Source organism: Oculina patagonica, chromosome 3 (assembly GCF_052425735.1).
Source record: "Oculina patagonica isolate OP01 chromosome 3, crgOcupat, whole genome shotgun sequence".
NCBI classification, from domain to species: domain Eukaryota; kingdom Metazoa; phylum Cnidaria; class Anthozoa; order Scleractinia; family Oculinidae; genus Oculina; species Oculina patagonica.
In genome coordinates this window covers 27,048,839-27,065,173 of record NC_135760.1, presented here as the reverse complement: position 1 = coordinate 27,065,173, position 16,335 = coordinate 27,048,839, and the positions used below count along the sequence as shown (strand labels likewise).

Here is a 16,335-nt window from a genome sequence, read left to right as displayed (position 1 = left end):
GGGCATACACGACCTGCGAGATACAGAAGAAAATATATAAATATCTGAATACACTATAATAAGGGATACAAAAAGTACATACCTCGCATACCGCTGGTGGGCCGCTTGTGAGTTAGCCTCCCACGCAGTCGTTCTTAGGGGCGATCGCGTTACACGCTACTGGTGAGTGAGGGGTAAGTACGTTATGTATGGGGACATAATAGTTCCCCATACATAACGTACAGGTCCAGCGTGTCTAACGAAAACTCTGAAGAAGAATACAAATACAATGACGCTTTAAGTTTAACGGATTACTTCTCTGCTTACGTGTATGGACACGAAAGAGGTCGTTTTCTACTTACAGTATGACAGTTTGTAGAAGCTCTCAATTTTTGCTTTAACAAGCAAATATGCCTTTGTGAAATTCTGTTGGTCGAAGCCAAGAAAGTATTACTGAACATCATAATGATATGGGAAAACCTCATTTGTGCATTTACTTTCAACACACTTAATTAATATACACGACTACAAAAACTAGTTTCGTCAGAAGACCTCGTCAGTTGGTAGCCATATAAAAAGAGTTTTGCTGCGTAGCACTCAATTGTTACAATAAGTGTTCAATAAGTGTTCTTGGAGTGCAAAATAGTTTTTTAAAAAACAGACGTTTCGGGGAAACCCCTTTATCAGTGTAAATGTGATGTCTTAAAAGGAACGCTTGATCGTACGTTAAATGTCTTGCGTGCGCGTCGTTTAAAAATAAACAGAGCGCGAGATTGCGCGCGCGCTCAGCGCACATGACAAAAAATTTAAATGAACATCAGAATAATAGTCTGAGAATACAAATGTGAATTTAGAATTTTAAGTCAATGTTCATGCCACTAGGGGCATTTCACCTTCAAAATCAGCGAAACATCGATTCCTTTCCTGGACCTTCGCCTATCCATCACTTATGACAAAATAACAACATCAATCCACTATAAGTCCACCGACACCCACAACTACCTCCACTATGGGTCGTCCCATCCGCCTGGCTGTAAAAACGCAATCCCTTACAGCCAATTTCTTCGCCTGCGCCGCATCTGTCCCCACCAACAGGACTACAACACCAAGTCCAATGAGATGGCATCATTCTTCAAGGCGAGAGGCTACCCTAGTGAAGTAGTTGCAGCCGGGCAAAGAAAGGCAGCAGACATCGACCGTCAGAACGCACTACAGCATTCACGAAACCAAACATCTGAGGAGAAATCAGAAAAGACCCGCATGATACTAACCTACCATCCAAAGAACCAGGAAGTCAAGAAGATTTTGTTAAAGAACTTTAGTATCCTGGCCGACGACCCTCGAACAAAGAACATATTCACGACCACGCCCATGTGCGTTTACCGGCGGGATACTAACCTTCAAGACATCTTGGTTCATAGTACCTTCTCCTCAAACCCTCAACAGGAACAAGCCGGGACCTTTCCCTGTCAGCGACCTAGGTGCCGGACATGTGCATTCACCGGAAAAACTCAAAACATCAACCACGCGAACGGAGTTGTGCACCCGAAAGGACACCACACCTGCACTGCGACCGGATTCATTTACGCCATCATGCTGCCGTTGTCAATCAATGTACATCGGAGAGACTGGTCGTAGGCTTGCAGACAGGTTTGGCAAGCACCTCCGCTAAGTTGAAGGTTACCAGAACAACCAACGGTACCAGAACGGTGGTTTCCCCGTGGCCGAACATTTTAACCAAGGGGGCCACAATTCCATCCACGACATGTCAGTATCTGTTATTAAGCAAGTTGCTGGACCGGCCGCCCAAAGACGAAGGGAGGAGATGAGGAGGATCTTTACTTACAAGACACTAGCCCCTAGTGGCATGAACATTGACTTAAAATTCTAAATTCACATTTGTATTCTCAGACTAATATTCTGATGTTCATTTAAATTTTTTGTCATGTGCGCTGAGCGCGCGCGCAATCTCGCGCTCTGTTTATTTTTAAACGACGCGCACGCAAGACATTTAACGTACGATCAAGCGTTCCTTTTAAGACATCACATTTACACTGATGAAGGGGTTTCCCCGAAACGTTTGTTTTTTAAAAAAACTATTTTGCACTCCATTAACACTTATTGAACAGTTGGTAGCCATATGCTGTTAAGCGTTAATACTATAACGCTATATAAATCAAAATACAAAAATAATATTAATATAAAAATAATTGCTAACAAAATCTAAAATAACAACGAGAATAGCAGTAAACATAGCAGTAACTTAAAACAAAATACAAAATATATCCAAAGAATAAGATAGCGTTATAGTTGCCTAGATACTAGGGTTATTCTTTGTGCAATGTTATATGAAGTCGTCTGAAAATTTAAAATTCTTAACAGCATATGGCTACCAACTGACGAGGTCTTCTGACGAAACTAGTTTTTGTAGTCGTGTATATTAATTAAGTGTGTTGAAAGTGAATGCAAATGAGGTTTTCCCATATCATTATGACAAGCAAATACGGTTCTTTTATTATGTTGCAGTTAGCACGGGTTTGTTGCATTGTGCATAGTTTTAGCATTATTATCTCAGGATTAATGGTGTCATGTTACCTCGATTCTCTACAAGGCGGACACCTCTCTAAGACGGACAGCTGCGGCCGGTCCCGAGGGTGTCCGTCTTTAGATAGAGTTGACTGTATTTCAAATGCGGTCTATGTGATATAAACTATGTCGGTTACACCAATTGACATAACTCAGCTCTCAGAATTCGTCAATAGACCATTTGCATTATGACGTAAAAGCGCAAAGAATTCTGGTAGTTGTAGTTAGGTTCGCGGGAAAACACCATTTCTGGCTTGTGATTGGCTAAGGCAGCCAAGCGGGAAGGTGGACATCTACGACATTTATTTGAAGCTGAGCTGCTAAAGTTTACGCTCTTGTAGCTTCGAAATTTGCTTATACATTTATATTTCAGTTACCTGTCAAAAATATAGAAAACAGGATGATAGCTTTGGAATGAAACTTGACTGACAAATGTTGTTCGTGTTCAAGTAAGTTTAATATGTACGTTGTGTGCGGAGTTGACTTGGTAGAATTTCATTCATCGCGGCCGACAACTTCTCTTCGTAAATAATTTTATCCTAAAATCACAGCTTCAAAAAATCGCGCACTGGAAACAGATTGCTTGAAAGGACGAGTCTAGAATATGATTAAATTTGTGTGGAATCAAGTGAAAGCAAGGCAAGCCATTGACTTTGTTTATCATCTATTTTCAAACGTTCAACAAACGATCGCTTCCATCGATCGCAGGTGAATTAATTCTTGACTGAAAAGCTTAGAAAATTTACCATATATCATGATTACTCGGCGGGACGGTTAGTTTAATTTATTTTTACAGTGAGACCGAGAAACGAGTCAAATAATTTTCTTCGTTTAATCGAGCTTCAGCGATGAATCATGAAGGGTTAATGATAAAGGATTTTCAAGCTGATCAATCAAAACTTCCCTGTCAGCTGTCCCTGTGCAGGTGAATACAGGTTGTTTGTTTATTTATCTTAAAAATGTATTTCTTTTCTCGTCAAATTTAAACTGAACTGTAATTGCAATTTTCTTTAACAAAGAAGCTTTCTTGTTTTTTGTACTGAAAATGTCAACTCGTCGATTTGGTGTTGTGGTTTCAATACGAGCGTGGGCCGTACGTGTGAGCAAATATAATTTTATTTACATAATTTTGTTGATGAGCGATTACTTGTGAGACTTTAAAAATTGAGCCTCAAAGATTTTTACGAGTGCAGACATCATGTACTGTACTCCCCAATGTTTAGAAAGGGTAAAATATTGCGTCTTCGTATGCTATTTGAAAATACCTGGCAAGCAAAAGCTTAAGGAATATAATTAAATAACAGCGCGATTGAGACTCGACTGGAGGAAACACTCGTTGAAACTTCACTACAAAACGCAACCCAGCAAATATACAATTTCTTTCATACCTTTTTCATTTTAACAGACTTGGTTTTATACTGAGAGGTTGCTTTTTGCCTTTTAAATGACGCCTTAGGGACGCCTTTTTCGGTGAGAGTAATTTACTTTACCTCCATCACGACAGGCTTGATGACAATAATTTAAAATTTCCCGCGAACCTAACTACAACTACCAGAAGCCTTTGCGCTTTACGTCATAATGCAAATGGTCTATTGGAAAGCACATGTTGAACACGCAAGGGATCTCAAAACCGAAGCTAATAAACAACTTCTCAGTTTAAAAAAAATGCCGCAGCAAATTCGATTGTCTCATCAATGAAATGCCGATTATTCAAGACCTAAAGCCAACTTTAACGTTCAAAGTGACTCCATCCACCCGAAACTATTAAAATAACCATGCAGCAAATGTATATTACACTATTTACCACAAACAAATTTATATTTACACCCCCGGGGGGGGGGACTCCTATATGAAACGAACGGGGATGCTCGTCGGAAATTTTAAAAAGAACCCCTAAAAGAGACCAATCTGGGTGTGGATCAACCGTTGTGGACCCCTAAAAGATACCAAAAAAACTAAGAATTTCTTTACTTATTTTCTTTTTTTTCATTATGAGAAAAAGTCTTGCTTGCTTTTTTGGCCGAAGTAAAAATTCTTTTTAAATTATCTCGAGTGCATGCGAGAAAACGTCTCGCTTATTTGTATTTATTTTCTTAAAACTCGGTTGCTAACGTTTATTGTAATTGGCAAGACTGATATCAATCTTGAGTGTGTGCCAGAACATGTCTCGCTTGCATAAATTGTTGGTTTAGTGTGACCATCAGTGTTTACATCTGAGTTGTTTGGTTGGAGGGAGTCTATGCGTTTAACTTCTTTGTGCTGGGCAAAAGTCTCATTTAATATCTAAGTGTGTGCGTCCAGCAAAAATTGTACACAATTCGATTCCTTTGGTGACTAGAAGGACGCCCTTGCGGTCCTCAGTCATAAAGTAGCTTCGTTGTTTGTCAAATGAGTGGTGCCATGACGTTTACACTGGCACACGTCTCACTGACTGGTGTGATCAAAAGGATATCCTCTTCCGTATTGTCTCCATAAATTGGCTTTGAACCAAGTTTTGTATTAGGGTGAGCCTTTTGTCTGCAATTTATGTGGCACTCAGGGCGAGGGTCTAATGTGTTTGACACTCTCTGAAAAAGAAGTACTGCTCTACTCTCCCTCTTTCATGAATGTCAGTGGTGTTCATGGTATTTTCCAACCCGGGGGGGAGGGGGGCACTCAAAAAAGTTTTATACGGGGAGGCTCCGCCCCAAGCTTTTACCCCTTACCCTTTTATATACCATTTTGACAGAAATTGTACCCCTTTCGTATACCTAAAAGACATGGCATAGACTTAGAACAGGACGTTTTCTTGTCATTTTTATGCAGCGCTAAATAAATTAAAATAATACAGCCATCAAGTGCGTCTGTTCGAAATATTTTAACTAAAGGCCCTTTTAAAAACCTAAATGACGGATTTTCATACCCTTTCGTATACCAAAACTTGTGAAATCCCTACCCTTTTATATACCTGAAGCCTGAAAAAGGTACCCCTTTCGGGCGGAGCCTCCCCGTATGAGCCATTATATGGAGTACCCCCCCCCCCCGGGTTTTCCAACTAGATCTTACTACATGTAGACGTATGATCTCGGAGTTGGTAACAGTAAAATAATGTTTAGAAACGTTATTACCGAACACGAAATTCACAAAAATGATTGCGACTCTTGAAGAAGTTGAAGAATGTGAATTGAATCAAGTTGTGGCCCAGACAGACCCCGGGGGGGGGTACTCAAAAAAAGTTTTCAGTCGGGAGACAGACTGAGAAGAAAAGAGACGTCATTGTGATGTGTGCGGGAAGCAGTGCATGCAGAGGCGGAAATCTGTCTTAATGTGCAAACAACCGGAACTGGGATAGAGGCCACTCAGACGTCTCTTTGAGTACCATCATCCAGTTTGCTATTTTGAGTGCAATAAATCAACACTAATGTATTTGAGTGATTATAATTTAACATAGAAGGGAAACATTGGATAACCCCCGGGGGGGTACTCCATATAATGGCCTATACGGGGAGGCTCCGCCCGAAAGGGGTACCTTTTTCAAGCTTCAGGTATATAAAAGGGTAGGGATTTCACAAGTTTAGGTATATGAAAGGGTATGTAAATCCGTCATTTAGGTTTTTTAAAGGGCCTTGAATTAAAATATTTCAAACAGACGCAATTTGTGGCTGTATTATTTTAATTTATAAAGCGCAACATGAAAATGACAAGAAAACGTCCTGTTCTAAGTCTATGCCATGTCTTTTAGGTATATGAAAGGGCTACCTTTTTTCAGTAAAAGGTATACGAAAGGGGTACAATTTCTGTGAAAATGGTATATAAAAGGGTAAGGGGTAAGAGCTTGGGGCGGAGCCTCCCCGTATAAAACTTTTTTGAGTGCCCCCCCCGGGGGATAACCCTTGTTTATTGTTGCTATTTTTGTTATGGATCCGCACTACGAGAAAGACATTGCCATACTCGAACGAGTCCAAAGAAAGGCAGCACGCTTTTGTCTTCAAAATTACGATCGAACAGCAAGCGTCTCAGACATACCTAAAGAGTTGGAGTGGGATACCTTGGAACTGAAAAGAAATAAAAAAATTAGCATAAATGTATGGACTGAGCCACAATCTCATAGACACCGAGACAGAAAAATATCTAGTGCCTACAGTAGCGAGACAAGAACACGCAATAGTCATATATGTAAATATAGAATACCTAAAACCCACTCCATATTCAAATGGAATTCCTTGCCTCCCGAGATTAATTCTAGTTCATTACAAAGTTTTAAAACTAATTTAGCAAATCATTTTAAACACGTTAATATGCAAAGCTAGAAAATAACATTTAGACATTATTTTTTTATTTAGCTTCACATCTGTAATTTATTTTTAAGGAAAGTTGGTGTGATGTCTAACGACTTTACCGACTAAATTAAATGTCGATTTAGATGTAGATCATACTTCAGTGGGAAAAAGACAATGAGGTTTTAGTAACAATGGAGGACATCGCCTGTACTGACGTACCCTTGTTGCATTTTGCAATTTAAATGAAATTAAATCATCCCAGAGTGGGCGACAAAACTTCAAAGTTGTTGTGAAACCTTCGATAAATCATTTTTGAAACAGTCCATTAACTACTAATGGTGATGATGCATTATGCTGGCTGCATTTTAAGTGAACCAAATCATCCACCGTAAACAATAAAACTGTCTAAAGACACACAACCAAGGTCAGCACGATAAAACAAGACATAAGTTTATTTCTCAAGTTTAAGTCGATTTCTAGCGGTCTAGTTAACAACAGGACCATTTTTTCGCATTTTAAACAAAAAAAGGAAATTGAATATCAAACTTAAGGCGACGGCAATGAACAACGTAGCTGAAGAGAGTAGCGGACTGATTGAGGAAACTAGAATGAAAACAGTCACACAGGACAACAAAGAGAACAACATGACAAATAACTCATTTCTGTCTAAAGACCTAGACGAAACCGGAGAACAGGTGTTCAGGCGGGATTCTTTCAAAGGCAACTTGGACGGCCAAGAAGAAGCAACGCCGAACTACAAGCCAGCTAAACGAAAAACATCGCTTGTAAACAAACTCAGGGAGAGTTTCTACCAATATCGCTCAAAAAATGGACAAAAGTTTCCGCCAGAGTGTAAAGGAACTGACATTAGTGACTCAAGTGTGCAGGAATGGCCAATCGAAAGTGGAGTCGATTTGGACTTAAGTGATCCCGAGGCAAATGCAAACAAGGAAAATGACGACGCAGAGAATAATGACGAGGGTTTGTACAACAAGTCTTGTCTTAGCCTGTTTCACATCATTCATCATTCCAAACTCGTAGCAGTGACACTTCAGAGAAAGCCAGAAGAAGAATGGGGCGTTCAGCTGAGTCACAGTAACATGGCAGACTGGGCCTCAAGGAGACAAAAAGAGTCACAAGACGAGGAAACAATGGATAAAGATTTTAGTTTGAAAGGCTCTACTGTTTCACCTGGAACAACCGCTTTGTTGTCTACGAAACATCCAATGTCACGAGGGAAGGTTTGTAACGATCCCGGTAATTCAGTTGTTGAATTGCGACAAAACGTGTTGAAAAGGAGTGTAAAGAGAAAGCTAGGGCGAATAAAGAGGTCGTTTTCTTCTATTAAACAAAGCCCTCAGTCTTGTCCTGCCGTACACATTGTTGGAATGACCGAGGGAGGAGTGGCGGAGAGAAGCGGCGAGATAGCTGTCGAAGATTTGATTGTCGAGGTAAGCTTCAAAATAATTGTATTAATGTTGTTTATAGTTGTCATGTACTAAGCTTCAAGATGCCTAGTTTCCAATGCAAGTATGCCGGATAAAGTGCAATAACTGGTATGCTCATATTTCAGACCTTAAGGTAATTCACGTGAAATAAAACTGCTCATAGATTTCCAACCAAACTTTGCAGGGAACTTAAATTTTGAAATAAAAAAGGGGGGTCACCGTATTCGTTTAAGAGCAGGAAGACCTTGTAATATACCACATAATTCCTATTGCGAGTTCTGGCAAAGTACGCGTTTTCGGTGATAATGTATTATTCTGCCATAGAAATTGACCTGTATTCCTGTTATAGAGAGAATTTGATCGCTATTCTCGAACTAAGAGAAAAACATGATAGGTCACCGTACTCGTTTACGAGAAAACGATGATTTACCTCTCTTACGAGCCAAGCTATAGAGAAAAAAGCGGCCATTTTGTTTGTGCGCGCATGCTAAATACGCGTAAATTCTGCGCAGTAAGGATGCGCAATGCAATACTAGGGAATCTACAACAGATTTTCTGTCTAGATCAAAGATGCGAGCTTTAAATTGCCTATTTCCTTTAGATTTCAAATTGATTGCTTAAAATAAAGGTGTTTCAAAAAGAGGTTTTCCAAGAAAAAAAAATCAACAAAAGAAAGTTCATAAGGCCAGCTCTCAAATATATTATTTTTTATTATTTAAGCCTTTTATTATTCTGTATAGGTCAATGGTACTATCGTTCTCAACTGTTCGCTTGAACATGTTACCTGTGCTATGGAGCAGTCTCTCGTTGTGAATCTGGTGGTATCCAGAAACAAGAAGCCAAAATATAAGGTAAGCTGGGAACTTAATCAGATAAAAAGAACGTACTGAACAATCACGGGCCTTTTACCTTAAATAGGGAGGCGCGGTGGCTTAATGATTAGTGCGCCGGACTCCGGATCGAGCGGTCCGGGTTCGAGGCCTGGCCGGGGTCATTGCGTTGTGTTCTTGGGCAAGACACTTTACTCTCATAGTGCCTCTCTCCACCCAGGTGTATAAATGGGTACCGGCGACATAATGCTGGGGGGGGGTACCTTGCGATGGACTAGCATCCCATCCAGGGGGGAGTAGAAATATTCCTAGCCGCTTAATGCTACAGAAACCGGGATAAGCTCCGGCAGCATGGGCCACTTGGCTCGAGGCTTCCCCCTTTTACCTTAAATGGAGGGTGACCCTGTTCCCAGGGTTACCTACCCCTCCAAAAAAGCGTGTCGGGTCGTGGGAGCAGCAACCAGCTTCAAATAAATAAAACCAAATATGATGATATCCAATTTCTCAGAAATTTACCAAACACAGTGTTCTTCCGCTTGCAACAGTCTTCCGACACCAAACTAAAATTATTTTTTGTCGTCAAGTGCTTTAGCATAACCCGGCTCATGTGATCAGAATAATCTTTGCTCGAAATATGTAATCAGTATCAAGACTGTTTAGGTTCGGTTTCACAGATATTTTCGACACTTCGTTAACATTTCAGTTAAAAACACGCAGGAAAAATCTCGGCAAGGCGGGATATCCCCAGCCCGGCCCTGCGGGATCCCCGTCGCGACATTTACACGCAGAAAGATAGCCTACGGCTACAAGAGTGCCCCTGACAAGCAGACGGGTGCCTCGCTCGTATTCTAGGTCCTATACTTACGTTTTCAACATCTACGCCGCTGCTGATCTTCAGGAAAACATAAATGTAAAATCTTTCCAGTACGCTGATGACACCCTTATCGACACCGCAAATGCATGTTCAAGGTAGGCATCATCTTGACGAATATGACCCAATGAACATTTTGATAAGTGGTTCCAATTTAGAACGGATAAAATCTTTCTGGCAAGCTTGTCGTTGTTTATATCAATGTGCAGTTTAAGTGGGTACAGCAACCCTCTGCCACAATTCCTATTATGGCGTTTGCAACGAGTTCAATTCGCTACTGTGAGGTTTATTCTCGGTCATTATATTAAGAACATCAAAGACCTATTAAAAACTGCAAGAAATTAGAACATTTTTAACAATAAATTTTGTTAAGAACTTTTTATGTGATAGAGTAAATTTTAATCTAGTTTTCAATTTGTTTATAGGGTGTCGAAAAACCAAAACCAAAGTAATCACTATCTCCCAGGCCAATCAATCACGAACAATCCAATCAATACTCGATGTAGATACATGTAGCTGGCGCCAAGCGCGGAAAACGCGTGCGAACGAGCCGCGATTAGTTTTGGTTTTACTTCTGATTGGATGAAAAAGTGGCGCAAAATTTTTAAATCAATCATTAAGCTTAGAAACATAAAACCAAAGAAAATGCGAATTACTTTCAATACTCAAGCGACGAAAACTGCTCTATACATTGTTGCAATTTTGAACTTTTAATTCTACTTTAGTAATTGTAATTAATTACCCTATCTGTGTAATACAGGTATCTCCATAATACGGACACTACGCTCTACATCTTAGCTGCCCACATGTGCCCATATGGCGCCCCGTCTCTTAGGTGTCTAAGGTGCCCAAAGGTGTTCGAATTTTTCTGTGAAACGTTAGACTTTCAATATACTTCTTTATTTTGTTTTTGCAGGAGCAGTAAAACAAAATTGTTTCACTACCGCCAAAGTACATCAGTGAAGGTCTGGAAATAGAGTTATTGTGAGTACGAAGACAGAAAAAAACAAGGAAAGCTTTGTTATAGTTAGTAACGTAGGACACCAACAAGTAAAAAGAAATAATATGGAGTCAGGCTAAAAAGCAACATCAAGGACGCTGTCACAGTCAGAGACACGCTGGTTCAGTTGGTTTGATACTCAAGATCGATATCAAACACATTTATTATTCAATGTAAAAGTTGTCAGATGTCAGGGGTTATAATATCCTCAAATGTAGGTAATACGAGATGCCAAGTGGAATAGAATCTTATATCTTTTACATTAAATGGCAGTTTCCTTTCTCCCGTTTGCTAAATACCGTAGAACGATTATTTGATTGTGTGACTTTTTCCGCCCATTCTACAGTCACGCAGTTGGCTGCGAATCGTGATTGGGTTTGCTGTGGTTGCGGTTATTCCAGCCGATAGTGTTTCGTTTTGTAATTATTTTGGGTTAAGCTACACGTAACAAAACAATCGTGATTTCCGTTCACACGTTTATCGCGTTTTGAATACTGGTAATAGAGAAATTCAAGATTTGACAGAGGACCACGGACTACGACCACGCGTTTTTCTCGGAGAGGCAAAAGATGAGTTGCCTTGCACAGGCTTTACTTCTTGAAGTAAGACTAAAACTGCAAGGGACCGCGAACGATAATGCTGCTATTCGTAGGATCTACTGAGAGATCTGATCAGCAATAAAATGAAATAACAAACAACTGCAAGCAAGGCTGATCATACTACGTGAAAATAGGCTTTGCGAGACAACACCACGACTGGAACCGATACAGCAGGATTGCAACCGCGGAAGTACGGAACTTGATACAGTGTACGGGTTATTGGGCAATTTATTTGCGTTGGCCTTTGGGCTGGCGTCATTTAGATTCGCTACACCGCGCTGATGAGTTCCAATAAGAACGAAACAGCTGTCCGCGGTTGCAATCCTGCTGTATCGGTTCCAGTCGTGGTGTTGTCTCGCAAAGCCTATTTTCACGTAGTATGATCAGCCTTGCTTGCAGTTGTTTTTTACTTCTTGAGCCCTGATGTAATGTTTACTGCTGACCTATATCTTTCTTCTTTAGCTCTTCATTGTCTACATAAATTAGTATCAGTCTAGAAACTCTGTAAGTTCATTTGATAAAAAGCACTTATTTTGGTCGGCTAATTTTTTTTACGCAAGCAATTAAAACAACAAATACCAAATAACGTCCGTATTATAATTTAGATTACAAAAGGAAGCACTGAACTTAGAGTGACACATTCCTCTCAACTGAAAGTTTTAGCCGGTGCAGGGAACCCAATGTTAGCAGTCAGCCAGCACTCTTACCCCGAAATAAGAGAGTGACCCATCCACAGACAAGTCCTGGCTTCGTAATATATTTGAGTACGCCTCCGCCTCAGCTTGAGAAGCCTCAAGGATGCTGGAAGCTTCGGCCTCTGCCTTGGAAAGGATGGCCCTGTCGTCTGATTAAACTGATGCGTCCCAGCATGACAGCTTCCTCTTTCTTGGTTTGCGCGTTTGCGCGTTGATCAGCGCGCGCGGTCGCTCGTTCTTCGTGATGTTTATGTTTTGTTGAGCGGATTCTTTGTTTCTCACCAAAGCCTCGTATTCGGCAGCCCGCTCGCTGTCCGTGTTAACATGCGGGTCTACATCTTGTTCAAGGGCGACAAAGAGTCTGTGCTCCCGTATTCCGGTTATAAATTCGTGTCCAATATGAATTAATACAGTTTAAGAAAGTTAAAACTAATTGTTTTTGCGCGTCCTAACTGGGCACCCAATTCACGTTGCAATGTGCATCAAGCGCACATGGCCGCTACTTACGCTATAACTTTGCATGGATGTAAATAATTTGAATACCTGGTCACTAAGTTGGGGGACATTGTTTTGTACTTGAATTTTATTTTAATGTAATTAATTGAAATTTCTGTTCATCATACATGATAAGCAATTGTTTTAACTCTGGTAGCTAACCAAGCCACATTATGTTCAATTCCATTCAGATACAGCCCAGCCACCATGCTCCACGGAACATAGCAGGCAACTAATGCCAAATGCACCCACATAATGCTGAAAACTGTTTTTTGTATCCTGCTATGTTTACTGGAATCCTTTGCCTTTTCTGTCCGTGAGAGACATTGTTTTGTAGTTGGGCTTGTTGATGTCGTAGTCTGAGGTCAGTGAGGTGGATCCTCGTTGCACAGATTCCAACCCTCCCAATTTGATCGGGAGTATCCCAACTTGATGCATTGCCTCCCGCTCTCCCGATTTTTATCAGATTCTCCAGAATTTATCATGAAATTCTGAAAGAAGAAAAAATGCTAATCTTTAGTACTTTTTGCAATCTAAGAGTAACAACAGTAAAGAAAAGCACCAATAATGTCTGTGAAAAGAATAAAGACCTTATAGACTAACTCAGAAATGATGTCAAAACGCTGGAAATGGCACTTGAGAGAACCTAAATTTGCGAAATTTCCCGGGGAATATGCCCCCAGACCCCCCTAGAGGCTCGCATCTTCAGCACTAAAAAAGTCCCCCTATTTTTCTTCAAAAGGCGTTGGAATCTCTGTGACGTTGCATATGTTGTGGAGGTGGGAAGGTGATTGGTAGTGGGTCGCTAACATGCGAAATCTTCCTCTTACTTCTTGGCTCATAGATGCTACCTTGTCCTTTGGCCAATCTCACCACGAACAGCAATTCATGAAGTGAAGGCATCTGATTGTCCTGCGGGGTTGTACGGTACATCCACAATGCTGTGTAGGGACATAATAGGGGCGAGCAGAAAACGTTGAAAGACTAATATCCTTTGACTTTTTTATTCCGAGGCACAATTGTTAAGACCTGAGCTGGAGAGACTTTAACACTCAACGCTAATGCCGTTATATGGTTTTATTATATGGCTACAATAGTACGCACGCTCTGATTGGCTGCTGAGCGGGCATTATTTACTTGTAATGACCGGGCATTATGAAAATTTTTCTCGGCTCGACGGTTTTTTGAGTTGTGAGTAAAAGCTACTAGCGAGGGGGCAAAAACAACAAAAATGACGACAAAATATAACTATCTTTTCAATAACGGAAAGAAAAATATAAGCATACCGATACTTCTTTAGTATGAGCGACGAAGAGAGCCACAGAGAGCGAGAGCGAGTTTTACCTCCAGTGTTTTTTCCCTTGATTATACCCTTCTTTTGAATAGTGCTTAAAGGCCATATAATAAATAACTTATTAACCTCGTCCGTTCGGTCATTACAGGGGAATCTCAGACCTCGACATTGATGTATTGACCTCGCTGTCGCTCGGTCAATACATCAAGGCCTCGGTCTGAGATTCCCCTGTAATGACCTCACTCTCGGTTAATAAGTAGTATATGTTCTAGATGCACTGAAATGGCAAATAATGTAACGTAACATGGTGTAACCCAATATTAAAAAGACATTTATAGATAGGGACATGCTTCAGTATTTTGACCCGAAAATTCTAACCGGCATTTTGGCAAAGTGCCGTGTAGACGTAAATAAGTAAAAATGTTTATTAAACAATGCTTGTTGGTTCCAAGTGTACTGTATTAGTTTGTGCAGTTGTTTTCTTTAAACAAACAACTTTATGTACAATGAAGCGAAAACTAATCGGCACATACTATTTTAGTCCCCAGCTTTCCCAGAGCTATTCTCGCCCATGCGCAAAAGAGAATATCTCTGGGGTGGAGAATCGGACTCAGTCTCTTGCAACCTGCGCAAATGAATGGTTCTATTCGAATGAGGAAATAATGGTCGACAGTTAACAGGTGCCTCTGAAAAGTTATAATGAAATATTAATTAAAACAAAGTGCATCTGAACTAACATGTAACAAACTAAGTTGACAAAAATTTTCTTCGCAGAGAGTTAAAAATCCAAACAAACAAATCGATGGATTTTTTTGGAAGTACCGTCAATTTTTAGCCGGTTATGTTTGTGATGAGATTTTCACATTTTTCATTGCTGGTGGCTTATTGTATTCTGAAAGTGCATTCTATGTCGTTAGTCAAGAGAGCGACAAAACTGGAGAATTCTGATTCTGGTAAGACTTGTTTTGAGCCATACTTGTTTGTTTCTTTACTGTACCGACATATATTTCCCCCTTCTTTCCAGTGTTAGATTGTAGCTTTTAACAATCTAGGTATTCTGGTATCGTCTCAGTATAAAGGTCATATGATCATTAATATGGCTATCAACCGGTTCATTACTGTAGTTTCCTTTAGAGGTTTGATGGCATCCCAGATCTAATGTTTTGGTTGTAAGAAAGACGTCTGTTTCAGTCAGCTGGACATGCCGGAACAGGAGGGCACGTCGCAAAACCCTTTGTTTGGCGACGTTCTCGTTTCCCTACTTCGTCCTTATAGCAGTTATAGGTGTCGCTCCTTAGAAGTGCGCGGTGCGCTTTGCGTTTTGGGATCGCGTGGCGTTGTGACTAGACTGACTAATGCTCCTTAACATTTTTACGATTAGCACAAAACTACTCACTTTTGCGTACAAACGTGTTATTTTTGCCGTTTGTTGGAAGAACAAACATGAGGTCAATTTACATTGGCAGATATTAAACATGTTTAATCTTTTTTTTTTACTGCATTTTAGTGAGCTGTGTGAGCGTCACCTTCAACAATGACTATAAAAAGCCAATAAGGATCTGGAAAACTATGTCGCAGACATCATTCAAGGGATTTATTGTGACGGGAAAGATCTACAGAATGAAAACAATGGTTATGGATCACCACAAACCAGTAGTATTTCACGCAGAAGCTCTGGACGATGATCCCTCCAACGAACTTTTACTGGAAGGGCAGGAGTCTCTGTCTATTCTGCCGTTTGACTGCGATGATAAGTTTATTAATGTTACTGTGAGTGGCAGACACAAAGTTGACAATAAATGAGTTTGTTACGATCACGCAGAGGATAAAGGAAAGGACAAATTTGCTCTCTGACACTGTATTCAGACAATTCACGCTGGCGCCGAATTTTGATGTCATATAGAGAAGAGACTTCACGTGCCAGAAACTGCTTTTTCCGCGGCAGCGGGGAAGAGGAGGCAGGTTGGCCTAGTGGTTACGGCGTTGGAGGCAGCGTGGCCGAGCGCCAAGGTTAGGGCGCTGGATTTGGAATCCGGAGATACGGGGTTCAAGTCCACCTCCCTGCCACTAGATGGATTTGTGCTCGGTAGCGCCGAATTTAATTTCTCCACGCTATGGCCTCCTGCCAGTTGGGATTTTTTAGCCAGTTTCTGCTTATTTACAATGTTTGTTTGTTTGTTTGTTTATTCAAGCGCTACAATGTATACTACTGGGACACCAGTCAGTAATTCTGTTTAACCTTTAAAGTTAATTTAATTTTTTTTACATTCTACAATCCA

At 40.5% G+C, this 16,335-nt stretch overlaps 1 protein-coding gene across 2 annotated transcripts; it reads left to right on the top strand.

Annotated features, from left to right (window-relative positions):
* The first annotated feature begins 6,635 nt into the window (after positions 1 to 6,635).
* Positions 6,636 to 15,700, top strand: LOC144647345 (uncharacterized). Of its 2 annotated transcripts, none has more exons than XM_078507142.1 (4): positions 6,636 to 8,275; positions 9,013 to 9,123; positions 10,890 to 10,957; positions 15,564 to 15,700. In XM_078507142.1, exons 1-3 carry the CDS (start codon positions 7,385 to 7,387, stop codon positions 10,896 to 10,898), a joined length of 1,011 nt encoding a protein of 336 aa, XP_078363268.1. In that variant the 5' UTR covers positions 6,636 to 7,384; the 3' UTR covers positions 10,899 to 10,957; positions 15,564 to 15,700. The 2 variants fall into 2 exon arrangements, with proteins under 2 accessions (XP_078363268.1, XP_078363267.1); XM_078507141.1 differs by lacking the exon at positions 15,564 to 15,700 and adding an exon at positions 11,991 to 13,122 and having other exon boundaries at positions 10,890 to 11,575.
* The last annotated feature ends 635 nt before the right edge of the window (positions 15,701 to 16,335 follow it).